Below are 12,975 nucleotides of genomic sequence, written 5' to 3'. Positions count from 1 at the left end.
TTACAGATATTCAAGAAGCCCATTCTTCAAGATTCCCAATTATAAGATCCACTTCCCCAGTCAATAAACTCTAATTGGATCTGGTGTGTCTCCAGCATGGTAAAACCATCAGCATTTTGTTATGCAAAAAATATGGCCCTAACAGCTAATTAGTGGTTCTGTATTTAGTGAAACTGTTAAAGCCTGAACATTTAATCCTGATTTAATCAAAGGGGATTTTTACTTCTGAAATAGATTTACAAATGAACTGGTTAAAAATGGGTTTTGCTAAACTCAGAAATTTCAAGCATAAGACTTCATTTATATACTGTGACAGAGTTGCCATTATCATTTTAGTCTCTTTAACTGTACCATGACAAAGGGTCACAATTATTAAATCATATCTAGAAAGAACTCATTCGGACTTATTACTTTATTAGCTAATGAACAACAGCTGCCTAAAAATAGGGCTGCTGGTGAAATTAATCCTCCTGCTCTTAGTCGTCCTTGATAAATGCTTCCACATTCACCAGCGAGGAGCCGTGATTTCTTGGGGGAATGAGAAAGCTGGGCTGTCTTATTAATTGAATGCCCCACCACGGACTACCACCGTGGCGGAAGATTTGCTGAAAGCCGACATTAGCTCCTTGATCTGATCTATGGTAATGCACCTCTCCCACCTCTATTCACTAGAATTTCACAACCTAGTGTCTTAATTGCCCTGTTCCCACAAAAAGAGATCTTACCTGCCCCAGGAGCAAGCAGCCAGCTGTACAGGTAGCCCGCAGCCAGGGAATAGTAAAGCACTAGTCCCCTCTGGCCATTAACCATCTCTAAGATCTGATCAATAGTGACTGGGGAGTAGGGGTCGGAGTCCTGCTGTCCTGTCTGCCGTTCTACCAGGAGATCTGCAAACGCCCTTGTCCGTCCTCTTTCTGCCACGGCCAGGGCTTCGTCATGATGGCCTAGGAGACAAAGGGATAGGCTGGGAGTCCACGGGGAGTATGATTATCAGAGAGGGTTATCAGGTACAGAGACCCCGGGCAGGCAGAAACCCCACTGCCTCTCCACGCCAACGTGTGGCAGACTCTCAATGAGACTGTTTCAAATTCAACCCCCTGCCTCAGATGACAGGTGCAGTGACCACTCTACTCAAACCCCACATTTTCAGATTCCACCCCACCGTAAGCCACCAGGCTTCCCTGTCTGGCAGCCACACCACAGGAAAGCTGACTGTTCAGAGCAGCCATCCTCAGCCCTGCCCACTCTCCCCCCACATCCTGAGTTACTCCCCGGCCTCCTGGCTTCTGACCCCATTCACTTGGCTCTTTGGACCTGATGTTCTGCGCTCTGGTTACCCTCTCACTTCCTTGCTCAGCTTGGATTCTGATTTGGCCTTGGCAGATGAGCCCTCTAGGACATGGCTCTTGACCACCTTTCTATCTCTCCTCGATGCAGCCCCTCTGTGCATCACATTGCCCAGCCCTGTTTCCACATTTTCCACCAAATTATACCTCTGTGCCCTCACACATGCTGGTCCATCTGCTCAGTGTGCCTTTCCCCTGTTTACTGAAAACAAGGAATCCCAATAGCTGTCTTGCCTATCTCAAAGACTAAACGAGGCCCTATATGTGGAGGTGGGTGGTAGGCATTATTCAAAGCACAGTATATATAACAAGTGACATTATAATCACTAGAGCTGATACCTCATTCCATTCTGGGCTCCCACACACTTGCTTCTCGTCTCTTCTCATTCCCATGGGCAAAGGGTTCAAACCTCTGAGGTCTCTAATCCTATGAAACTGCTTCTCTCTTTCAAGCTTTTCCTCAGTCTTTGGATCCAACCTCTAATCCCATTTCATCTAAGAAACTAGTCTGTAATCTAGTTTAAAAGCTAATGCTCAAATATGAGAGCACAAAAGATAAAGCAACATCCTTTCAAGTTAGGATTATTAGAAGGAACACAATGCAAAGGATCTGCTTACATCATAAATATACAAATGGAAGAGTTGCTAGAACTAGGGTCCAAAGAGAGGGCAGGCAGAGGCAGGAGACCAGATGCTGCAGCCCCAAAGCCCTTCAAGGATGCCCTGCTTCCTACAGTCTGAGTATCAGTAGAAAGCGGGGATTTGTATGTGTGTATGCAAATGTCTTCTTTTACCCTATTAAGTTATTAACTGGAACAGCAGGGACGATTTCTGTACACATTGGAAAATTGGCCCCAAAGTGCTAGACAGACTTAACACTGTGATTATAGTAGATAATAAACTGTAATCGCAGGCAATGAGCACAGTTAATAGATACATTTTTCAAGGGGAAATTTGAGTATTCATACCCATAAAGCAAAGGACAGGTTACTGATAAGGCCTCAACATCCAACTTCAAAGACACTGTTAATTCCAATGAATACCTCCTTAACCCAAGTTCTGGGTTGGGGAAAATGGTCTGCAGAGATGGACAGCCCTGAGGAGAGGGAGAGGACGGGGTTGCTGGAATAGGGTGGCTGAAACAGTTAAGGCCTGGGTAAGGGAAGGTGGATACTGTCCCAGTGCAATGCAGCCCACAGGCCTGGGAGCGTTGTCACTGACTATGTCACAGCCTTGGGGGCAGACAGTACAAACATTTATTAGACAGCAACATTAAAAGATGTGTGGCAGTAAAACAGGAAGAGACCAGTGTCTTCTCAGGTACCTGCCCCCAGGTACTAATGGGCAGAGGGAACCTGGTGGGAGCACCTGCTTCAAGCATCCCTGTCTCCAGGACACCTTCTCTGGCTCCTGGGTCTGTCTGCCAAGCCACTTCGTTCCCACAGCACCCGAGTCCCTTTTACTCTAGTGCCAATCACACCCTCCTGGGCTCCCGACTTCTGTCTCCTGATAGGCTAAGAGCTTCTAGAGGTCAGGAACTGGGACTTCTTGACTGGCACTAGGCACACACAAATATTCATTGCTTGAACGAACGAATGTTCAATGGCTGCGCTGTGGTTGTGGCTTCAGTCTGCTGTGACAACAAATCATATTTCATCACAGCACTCACGAAACGACTCAGACACAGGGGTGCATGCACACAAGGTGGGAACCCCCGCTGCTCTCACCGAGGCTGACGAGCACTCGCTGCAAGGCCTGGTAGGAGGATGTCTGCAGGTCAAAGAGGGAGAGCTTGTAGTCCGTGCTCAGCTGCACTTCGTGTCGGATCGTTTCAAACAAGGCTGATGCTCTATAGAGCTGCAAGGAGGGGAAAAGAACGTTATCTGTTTTCCAGAAACCACTGCCTAGCTGTTCACCGACTAGGGACAATTTTTGCTCACATCTTGGTACACAACAGAAAAATTGTTTTAAGAGATTTGAAAGGATGAATCTTTTTTTCCAGGTAGGTCTTTGTGGACCTGAAAAGGCACCAATTAGATCCTACTCAGTAAATTATAGTTTGTGTAATCAATTTTTGACAGACAAGGGGATCTAAAAGACAGGGGTTATAGACTCATAGTCTGAAACTTGTGGAAAAAAATCAGCTATGAACGCGATCAAGTGCTGGTTTTGATTAAAACAAACGAAAAGCCTCTCCTCTTGTCATCAAGTAATTCACCACCCCAACGCCTCACAGTACAGAAGGGCTGGAACTGGAGCAGGTGAGGGGGAGCCAGGCAGGAGACGCCTGAGGCTGGGGGGAAACCCTGACGGCAGCCGCGCTCTCAGGAGGAAGGCTTCTTGCAGGCAGTTCAGCTGAACCAGATGCTGCTCTGCACAGCAATGCTCCAGGGAGCCACATCCACTCACAGGCACACCCTGGGACCAGACACACGACACTCCTAAGGAGACACTGTCCTGCTGCTCTAAGGGGACCACAAGGTCAATGGGACAAGGCCTTTCTCTGATATTTATATGTGGAAACAGTATCAAATTTTTAATTCATGCAAATTTAAAGAATAGAATTCTAAGGCTAAGGGACTTAGACTAGGAGAGAGGAATGTATTCCCAACCCTGCCACTAATTTGCTGGGTGACTTTTGGTAAGATTCGGAACCTCAGTTTTTTCTCTGTAAAGGGATGGTTATCACTCTACCTCACAGGGTTATTAAGGAATAAATCCAGTCAGTGAAAGTACTTTGAAAACTATAAAGCACTATATCAGTACAAACTTTAATTTTTGAAACCAGAAAACTAGAGAATTAATTCTTTAAATTGTAAAACGTCATAACATCCCAGGATGCTGTGGCACAAGTTCAAGCATATCATGTCCTCACTCCCTGTGAGCACCTACGACGGGAGCCTGGGCTCACCAATCCCTGGCCCCCTTTGCTAGCACAGCACCCTCCACAGCAAGCGCTGCCTAAGCAGCTGAGAGTGTGATTTTAGATGCCATCTCACAATTCCTCCAACCTGACAGAGGAACCCATAATTCCAGGGATCTTTCTAATTTGCAGAGCCGGCACAGAGCAGGTTTCTCTTCAACTATTTGTGTGCACGCAGAAACATGAACTTTGTGTGTGTGTGTGTGTGAGAGAGAGAGAGAGAGAGAGAGAGAGAGAGAGAAGGGAGGGAGAGGAAGAGGGGAGAGAAGCATCTAGTGATATAACTAGAAACCCACAAAGACAGTAAATCCAATAATTATGAATTCTTGGATTATTTACTTCTGTCATAAAATGTATATAATTTCATATTAGGGTTTAATGAGGAACAATAGTACATAATACAAGAATTCCAAAGAAATTATTGAGAAATCTATCATACAAGTGAGTAAGAGTCTTTACTGTGGTTCAACACTTCTGGGCTGATACAGGCTGGAAATCTTGTATGTCAAACCCAAGAGCACAGGTCAACACCCTCTAGCAAACGTCATCACTACTAGGATAGTAATCCCAAGGTCTTCCATGCTTCTAGAAACAAAATCCACTCGGGACAGGGTTCTCCTGCTCACCTGATGTTGGGCTTCCTCCAGGTTCCCACTTGCCCAAAGGGAGAGGCCAAGACCATGGCGAATTTTGGCTTCATCTTCTCTTCGGCCCAGCTGCTCTGCTAACCTTAAACCTGAATTCAGATAGAGAAATTTTGAGGACACATAAAAGATAATTCCATCCTGCCAAGGAGTTCTGGAGCATAACTCTGGCTCAGGTGTATATGAAGAGTGTTAGCAACGCAGCTAGTTAAAATGCAGGACAAAAGCAGAATCAGCCAGGGCAGAGTAAGCATTTTTTTCAAATTCTGTGTTGGTAGTGACCTTTCCAGGTCACTCCAAGTTGCCCCAGCAAGAGCTCAGGTGATGGCTATCAGCAGAAGACAGGTTTGCAGGGCAGGCAGAAACACTGAAACAAATGGAACCTAACTGGCAGCCCTCCCAGCTGTGAAATCCCTAGCTTTGCAAATGAAAACTCCTGGCCTATAAGTTTACCTAACCCAATTCTCTGGCTGGCAAAAGTCTTTCTTGAAAGTTCCATAGTCAAGTACAGAAGCCCAGCTACTACTCTTTCCTATCACACGTGCACAGCATCCAATCAGTGTTGACGAGAGACACATCAGATGTCCTCCTGGAAGCAGAATGCTCACACCGCCTGACCCTGCCTTCTGTTACTGAGGCCGCTGAGGCATTTCGCATCCAATCTGCCTTTCCTTTAAGGCTGAGCCTTTGATGTGCCTCAGCGGGGTTGCAGAGCAAGAGCTATTATGAGTTGAAAACTTTAAATGAGATTGTTCTCATTCTAATGGCCTTCAGATAGGCACCTGCAGTTTGGGTCACTTACTCACAGGAAGCTTCTGGATTTCAGGACATCAGCAACCTCCAGAGCTTTGTGGGAGTCAAATCTGAAGGCAACCATTTATTGTATTGGTCACTAAGCAGTTCTCGGCATCACTTTGCCCTCATTATCCTGCTCTCTGTACATAGGAGTTAGCTTGTGCAGAGACAGCAGGAAAGCTCCCACACTACAACTGCACACACCAAGGAAGGACTTCTTCTTTCTAATCTAATTCAGGGTGCATGGGAGCCTGTCTCTGAGCATGCTGGGCCCACACAATTTCAGACTTTCGAAAAGGAACTGAGTCAGTTGAGAGGCTAATAAAAGTGATACTCGGGTTCAAACTCATAAAATATCATGCATCTCAAAATGCACATAACTCAGACAACTTAGAAACAGCAGTTTAAATCTAAATCATGTCACAGGGTAACAAAAACAATATGTATTTACAAATTATTCACATTTTAAAATACTTCATAGAGTAGGAACAGAAATAAAAGAAATGGTTCTTGGGTGAAAACCAGGAGGAGACCAGTTGTTTTAACCTTCAACAAGCTAACCATATTCATTCAGCAATATAGCTCTCCCTGCTAGGCCTGGGCCTCTGAGTTGGAAGTCAAAGTCATTGAGGCAGCTCCTCCAGAAGGTTATGTTCTGTGCAAGGCGGGACTTGACTTTGCTCCCTGCTAGATCCCCAGCGTGTAGGACACTCACTGGCCCATAATCAAAAGTTCAACAATGAAGAGCTAAAAGCCCACTGGACAGACATGGTATCTGTCCTTCCCCAGTTTCTACCTGCTTCTGCCTCTTAGGAATCTGACCCACCTATCCAGCCCTCCTGGAGCCTAGTTTGCCAGAAACTAGTTACATGACTCCAGGTAAGTCACTAAATTGCTCCAGCCTCCCTTTCTTCAGTTGCAAAAAGAAAAGAAGCTGGATGAGGCCAGTGGTTTTTATCACAGGTAACCATACAAATCACGTAGAGAGCTTGTTCCAAAGGCTCTGACCAGGCCTGCCTGTGAGATTCTACTGCATGTGGGCAGGGGGATGCTAGTACACAGGCCTGTCTGAAAGCCAGGAGGGAGACAGAGTACCGAAGTGGTTTCCAACTGAACTGTCCCCTCACTTCAAGAGGCTGCAGACCCAACTCAGAGCACTCAGAAAGGGCCTCCCAGGTGTCCTGCACCTGAAACAACTTATGCGAAGAGGCATCTGGTCAGGTCCACGAGGTACACCAGACTCTCTGGTAGAGCACATCCACGAAAAAGACACTGTGGAGATGGCGCGATAAGAATTTAGATCTCTGCAAGACTTAAAATTACAACAATAAAAATAGAGTTTTCCATAAGTATAGAATTATGTTACAATATCTCAGGCAAAGCAGCTGCTTCATGAAAATAACATTTCAGGAAGTACCAAAGAACACAGTTGAAAGGTTGTCATACACTGGGTCTGAATTTAATAGTTTTCACATATTCAATTGAAAATCGCCCCCAGTCTGTTAGAATTTTACCAGTCTAGTTTCAGGAAACCAAAAGCCACCTCTCATATTTAATGCATTGAGGCAGAGCTCCCACTGAGTGGGAGCCAAATCATGTCTGGGAAGTGGCTTCTAGCCTCTCAGTAATCTCTCAGCCTGCAGGCCAGAGCAAGCCTGGTCTGTGCAGAGGACCACAGCGACCATCAGCCCCTGGCCCATTCTCCACTTCATGTGCTGCTTCCCTCTCTCCCAGCTTCCAGCTGGGGATCAGAAGTAATCGTGGACATGACTGCCCCAGCCCTGCTCTGTTCTTGGGAGGTTGAAAGAACTGCATACAAGGTCTTGTGTGGTTCCTGAGGTCAGGAAACCTGGGCTGAGCCCCATGCCACCACTGACTGACCGCATGGTCAGGATCAAGCCACTATAGTCTCTGAGCCTCAGGTCACTTAGCTGCCAATGGGAATAAAAAGATACAACTCTCATGGTTACTATGAGAATGAAATCCAATTAGATAAACTATGTATGCCAAAAAATTTTGGAAACTATAAATGACAGTTTTTGCTTGAAATCAGCAACCATTTCCTTTTACTAGTGAGCCAAGAACACCGTATCTGCTGTTTTTCCCTCCCAGGATGACAGGATGCCATGTGCCCGTGTGAGAGGAAGTGCTTTCCAGAGGAGGGTTCCAAAGGGGTGGAGGGCAAACACACTGCTGTGGGGCTCCTGCTTGGTGAGGAAGGAAGCATCCAAGGCCTGACTGTGCGCAGGTAACTGCATGGAGCCTGCCGGAGAGGAGAGGGGGTGGGGGGAGGGGGTGAAAAAGCGGGGAGGGAGGGAAGCAGTCACTTTCTGGGCCTGCCTGAAATAAGCCTACCGTGGCACCAGCCCAGCACGGTGGGTAACCAGCACCAGGAAACCTGGCTGATGGCTTGAGAGACCCTCAGACAGGTGCTTCTGGATTAGACCCCGGCTGCCACATTGAAATGGACTTCTACACAGCTTTGATACAGCTTATTTTCTAAAGGGACAATGGGCCCGGAACAGCTGCGCATTTTTCCTCTGATTCAGGCCCTTAACTTGTACACTATTAGATCTAACTTGACCTTGTGTAGAATGCGTTTTTTACTCAGTAGAGGGCTCTGAAAAGCAAGGAGGGTGTCAGCTCCTTGGACAGCTGGCAAGCAGAGCGAGACAAGCTGGGTAATGCATCCTGGACAGTGGAAAGCCTTTGTACTACTAAGGAACACCCAGTGGGGGACACCACGGTTTTGGAGTTGAACTGATGATGTGGTCTCTGAGATCCTCACTCCATGCAGAGGTGGCCACTCACACCGTGCACACCTCCTTCTGAGCAGACTGTGAGCTCAGTCTCAGGGTAGACCGAGAAGCCGTGACAGACCTTTTCACTTACCTTCCTGCAAGTACATGACTGCCTGGGAATAGTTCTGCAAAGCATGATGGGTCCTTCCAAGGCTACTATAAGACACCGTCTTGGCCACCAAGTCGTTCATCTGGGCAGCGATGCTCAAGTGCTGTTCTTGATAGACCACGGCCCTCTCAAAGGTGCCCAGGGACTCGTAGGTCAGGCCCAGGTTCCCATAGGCCCGTCCCTGGCACGTGGGGTTGTTGGTTTCCTCTGCTATCTGCAGATCCAGCTGGTGGTACTGCAGGGCTGTATCGTATTCCCCCATCTGCTGGTAAACGCCCCCCAGGCCACAGGCAGCATCACTTTCCAGAGCTCGGTCTTTCATCTCTCTAGCAATGTTCAGCTGGCGCTCAAGGCAGGAAATGGCTTGTTCGTAATTCCCTAATTGGCTGTGCAGACTTCCCAGCTCTCCATAGGCCTGGGCTTTATTAAAGGCCTCCCCGAGCTCATGGGCAACCACGAGCCTCTTTTCAAAGCACACAAGGGCTTGCTGCAAGCTCCCCATTGCCCTGTGGGGGATGTAGACAGAAAAGCAATGATATTATTTTGTGCAGGTGCAGACATGCTAAAGCCCCTGAGAAAATGAAAAGCATTTGTCACTGTCACTTACTATAGAAGCTCTTAACTTCTCTTCTAGCTAAAATCTATCATGTGCCCTTAGAGTGAGATGCAGGGGAATTTCATAATCTGGAAAGCAATTCAAAAGTCATCCCTTAGTGACCTTCCCAAGAGCTTGAGATTCAATGGGATATATACCCCAGAGGAAACATAAAATATATTAATAGGCACAATGATAGCAAGTGAACTGTTTGGTTCTTTGGGCCTCCCAATTTCCACTACTGCTTAGACTATGTTTTTGAAATCACTTTACAATGGCTATAAATCTTTCACCCTTAGCTTCTCAGAGCACTCTGTGGGTGATGATTTAGTCTGACCCTTGCCCTTCCTCCACTCCAGGAGCCCTAATCCCCTGCCTATCTGGAGAGGCCGTATATTCTGCAGACACAGACACCTTCTTGGGTTGCCCACGTTCAGAAGGAAAGCACCACCTTGGCCAACAGTGTATCTTTTTGTGCTGCTAAGAGATGACACGATAAGAGTGAGAAGAGCATGGATTCTGGCGGCAGACCAAACCAGGTGTGTAGGACACATGAATTCCTTTTCCTGAGCTTCAGTTTCTGGATGCTAATAAATCCCACATCCCATAGCAGATGATAATAAATGTAGACTAATACGGGATTGCTATAAATATTAAGCAAGGTATCTATGCAAGGTGGCTAGCATGACAGTATATGTTTATTCACTCCCACTATTATGAGGTGGCTTTCCCTAAAAGCAACAAAATGGGGTCCAGGTAATTGGTGGGTATAGGTGTTATATTAATGAACACATCCATATAATGTGAGGGGCATTCAGAAAATATAAGTTAGATCAATTCATTCATCTTTCCCATTCCTATTATCTCTTTCATTCTGCTCATTATGATGTAGTCAAAAAGGTAGTGCATTTGGAGTCAGAGAGCCCTGGGTTTAACCTCAGCTGTCCCTTTTAAGCTGTGTAATCTTGGACATAAACTCTGGGCCTTAGTTTCTTCCTATATAACATAAGGGTAAAAATATACCCTGCTAATTTCACAGAATTATTGGAGGAACGAAATGAGGTATGCATGGAAATGATTTGTAGTCAATAAGCTGCCATGCAGACATTAAGTGGCCATTACTTTCACAACTGCTCTTTGTGCAGGTTTATCAACCACATTTGTCCTCTCATTTTTACCTGTGTCCATTTCCCAGGCCCCGGTAAGCCTTGGCTTGGTCTTGCATGCGATTTAGACTCTGGGCAACAGATAAATATTGTTCATAGTACTTTATAGCTTCCTCATAGTCACCCAGGGCCTCGTAGCAATCCCCCAGGTTGCCATAGGCCCGGCCCCTGTCGAGCACAGACTCATTTCCACTCAGCTGCTGCAGCATGGCCAGCTGCTGCTCGAAGTAGCCGATGGCTTCTTCCATCACATTCATGTTCATCTTTGTGATGCCCATGTTGCCATAGACCTGAGCTTCTAGACTCGGATCTTTCAGCTTCTGCCCTAGATCCAGCTGCTCTTCATAACACTTGAATGCCATCGTGTATTTCCCAAGGGCCATGTAGACGGCTGCCAGGTGCCCATGAGCTCTGCACTCTCCCGGCAAGTCGCTCAGCTCCTGATATACCTCCAGTTCCTGTGTGTGATAACCCAAGGCCTTGTCGTGTTTCTGGATCATTCGGTATGCGGTGCCCAGGGCTGCATATGCACTGGCCTCCAGTCTTCTGTCCTTTACATGGTGAGCCAAGCCCAGCTGCTGCTCATAGAATTTTATTGCACCACTGATATCTTTTTTACAGATGAATATATCGCCCAGGTTCCCCAGGGCTCGAAATTTAGCCTGGGAGTTATTCAGGGACTGGGCTAGGGACAGTAAGTACTTCTGACACTCTTCGGCTTTGTTAAAATTCAGCAGAGCCTTGAATGCTAAGCCCAAGTTGCAGTAGGCTTTTGCTTGGCTCAATTTGTCATGAAGGTCTTTGGCCAGGGCCAGATCCTGCTCATAGTACTTCACCGCCTCCTGGTAATTTCCAAGGCAGTAATGGGCGTAGCCAAGATTGTGGCAGACCTTCCCTTCTCCTTCCATGTCTTGAAGCTCGGGAGCAAGCCGGAGGTACTGTTCGTAATAGGGGGCGGCCTGGACGTACTCCCCTCGAGAGCAGTGGAAGTTGCCCAGGTTGCTGAGGGCCCGGGCCTCGCTCTGGATGTCACGCAGCTCCCGAGCGATGTTCAGGTGGTTCTGATAGTGCTGCAGGGCCCGGTCGTGGGCACCCAGGGCCTGGTAGGCCACGGCAAGGTTCCCGTGTGTGGATGCCTGTGAGGCACGGTCATTCACTTCCATGGAGATCTGCAGCTCCTGCCGGTGGTACTTGACAGCCTGGTCGTACATGCCCAGAGCATTGTAGGCATTGCCCATATTCCCGTAGGCACGGCCCTGGGCGGCGTAATCACTCAGCTCCTGGGCAATGCACAGGTGGGTCTTGTGGAGTTTCAGTGCAGTATCATAATCACCTTTCATCTGGTGTATGATTCCTGAGAAAGAGAGTAAAACAATAGAAAAGGGTTAAAATGACTGATTAGCAATATAGAAAAATGTAATTTGCAACTCGATTTATACTCAAATACAATCCAGATGAATTAAAGAATTTAAAATAACAGAAGGTAGAATTAAATATTTATCAGCTCTCCAGAGGGGGGATAGCTTTCTAAGCTTCAAAGCAACAGGAATAAAAAAAAAAACTGACAGATTTGGTTACAAAAATAATAAGTTTTATACTATAAATATATATCTAAAATTAAAAGGCAAACACAATACTGGAGAATATATGAATTATACAAAAAAATTCAATAGCTATCGTGTATAAAGATTTCATTTGTTTCATTAAAAAAAAATCAAGACCCCAATTTACTGAAATAGGCAAAAATAGTAAAAGTGAGCAGACAACTCACATCCAAGGAAATACAGAGTAACCACAGGGGAAAATGTTAATTTCTTTTAATAATCAAAGAAATGCAAAATAAAGCAACCCTGAAGTACCATTTTACTTCTACTAAATTAGCAAACAAAAAATTTAAACAATACCCTATACTGACGAGGTGGCCCTGAAGCTGGTAAACACATCAACTGCTGGACACAAACGGGAACAGCCTTTGGAGGAGCAGCATGGCAAGAACCACACACGGTGCTGCTCAGACCCTGCAATCCTGCTCAGGGGAATGTCTTCTAAGGCAAGCATACAACAAATGCAAAAGCTGTATGCATAACAATCTTCACTGCACCATTATAGATTAGTGGAAAATCAGAAACATCTTCAATGGCAAACAACTTGGGGATTTTATAAGTACATTTTGGTATATCAACTCATCAGGGGATTATGCAGTCATTAAAAAGATAATTACGAAGTCTATGCAGAAAAATGGGGAAAAAAGAGTTCTTGCAATAATGTTAAGTGGAAAAAGCAGAAAACAATGCTGCCCGCTCCCTCACAATGACTAGGAAAATGAATCTGTGCACATGGACAAGACCTCGAGGGTATTATGCAAAAATAAAAACAGTTGCCTTGTTAGGTGATAGGATTTGAATGGTTTTTGTTCCAGAATTTCTTGTAATTCTGCTATCTAGCTTTTACAGTCAACAATAACAGCACTTCAAACAGCCCTCATAAACTATGCTATAGCTGCTAAGCTAAGCTGTTGTTTTTACAAGCAGTTCAAAATGAGATATATCATAAATATCATAAATATAAAGTAGTTCCAAACGAGGGATATAATAAA

The 12,975-nt window shown here is 45.8% G+C and overlaps 1 protein-coding gene across 3 annotated transcripts in view; it reads right to left on the bottom strand.

Annotated features, from left to right (window-relative positions):
- TTC28 (tetratricopeptide repeat domain 28) overlaps window positions 1–12,975 on the bottom strand; it is a 599,721-nt gene that overhangs the window by 96,616 nt on the left and 490,130 nt on the right. For all 3 annotated transcript variants that reach the window (XM_030860704.2, XM_030860705.2, XM_030860706.2), the window contains 5 exons: window positions 10,392–11,733; window positions 8,601–9,124; window positions 4,896–5,005; window positions 3,074–3,203; window positions 726–944 (listed from right to left, as the gene is read on the bottom strand). In XM_030860704.2, coding sequence (XP_030716564.1) covers window positions 726–944; window positions 3,074–3,203; window positions 4,896–5,005; window positions 8,601–9,124; window positions 10,392–11,733 — 2,325 coding nt within the window. The remainder of the gene's footprint in view (window positions 1–725; window positions 945–3,073; window positions 3,204–4,895; window positions 5,006–8,600; window positions 9,125–10,391; window positions 11,734–12,975) is intronic.

The sequence above is a fragment of the Globicephala melas genome, chromosome 13 (assembly GCF_963455315.2).
Source record: "Globicephala melas chromosome 13, mGloMel1.2, whole genome shotgun sequence".
In the NCBI taxonomy this organism is placed as follows: Eukaryota; Metazoa; Chordata; class Mammalia; order Artiodactyla; family Delphinidae; genus Globicephala; species Globicephala melas.
Note: the sequence above shows the minus strand (reverse complement) of the source record. Positions and strands in the feature narration are given on the sequence as shown.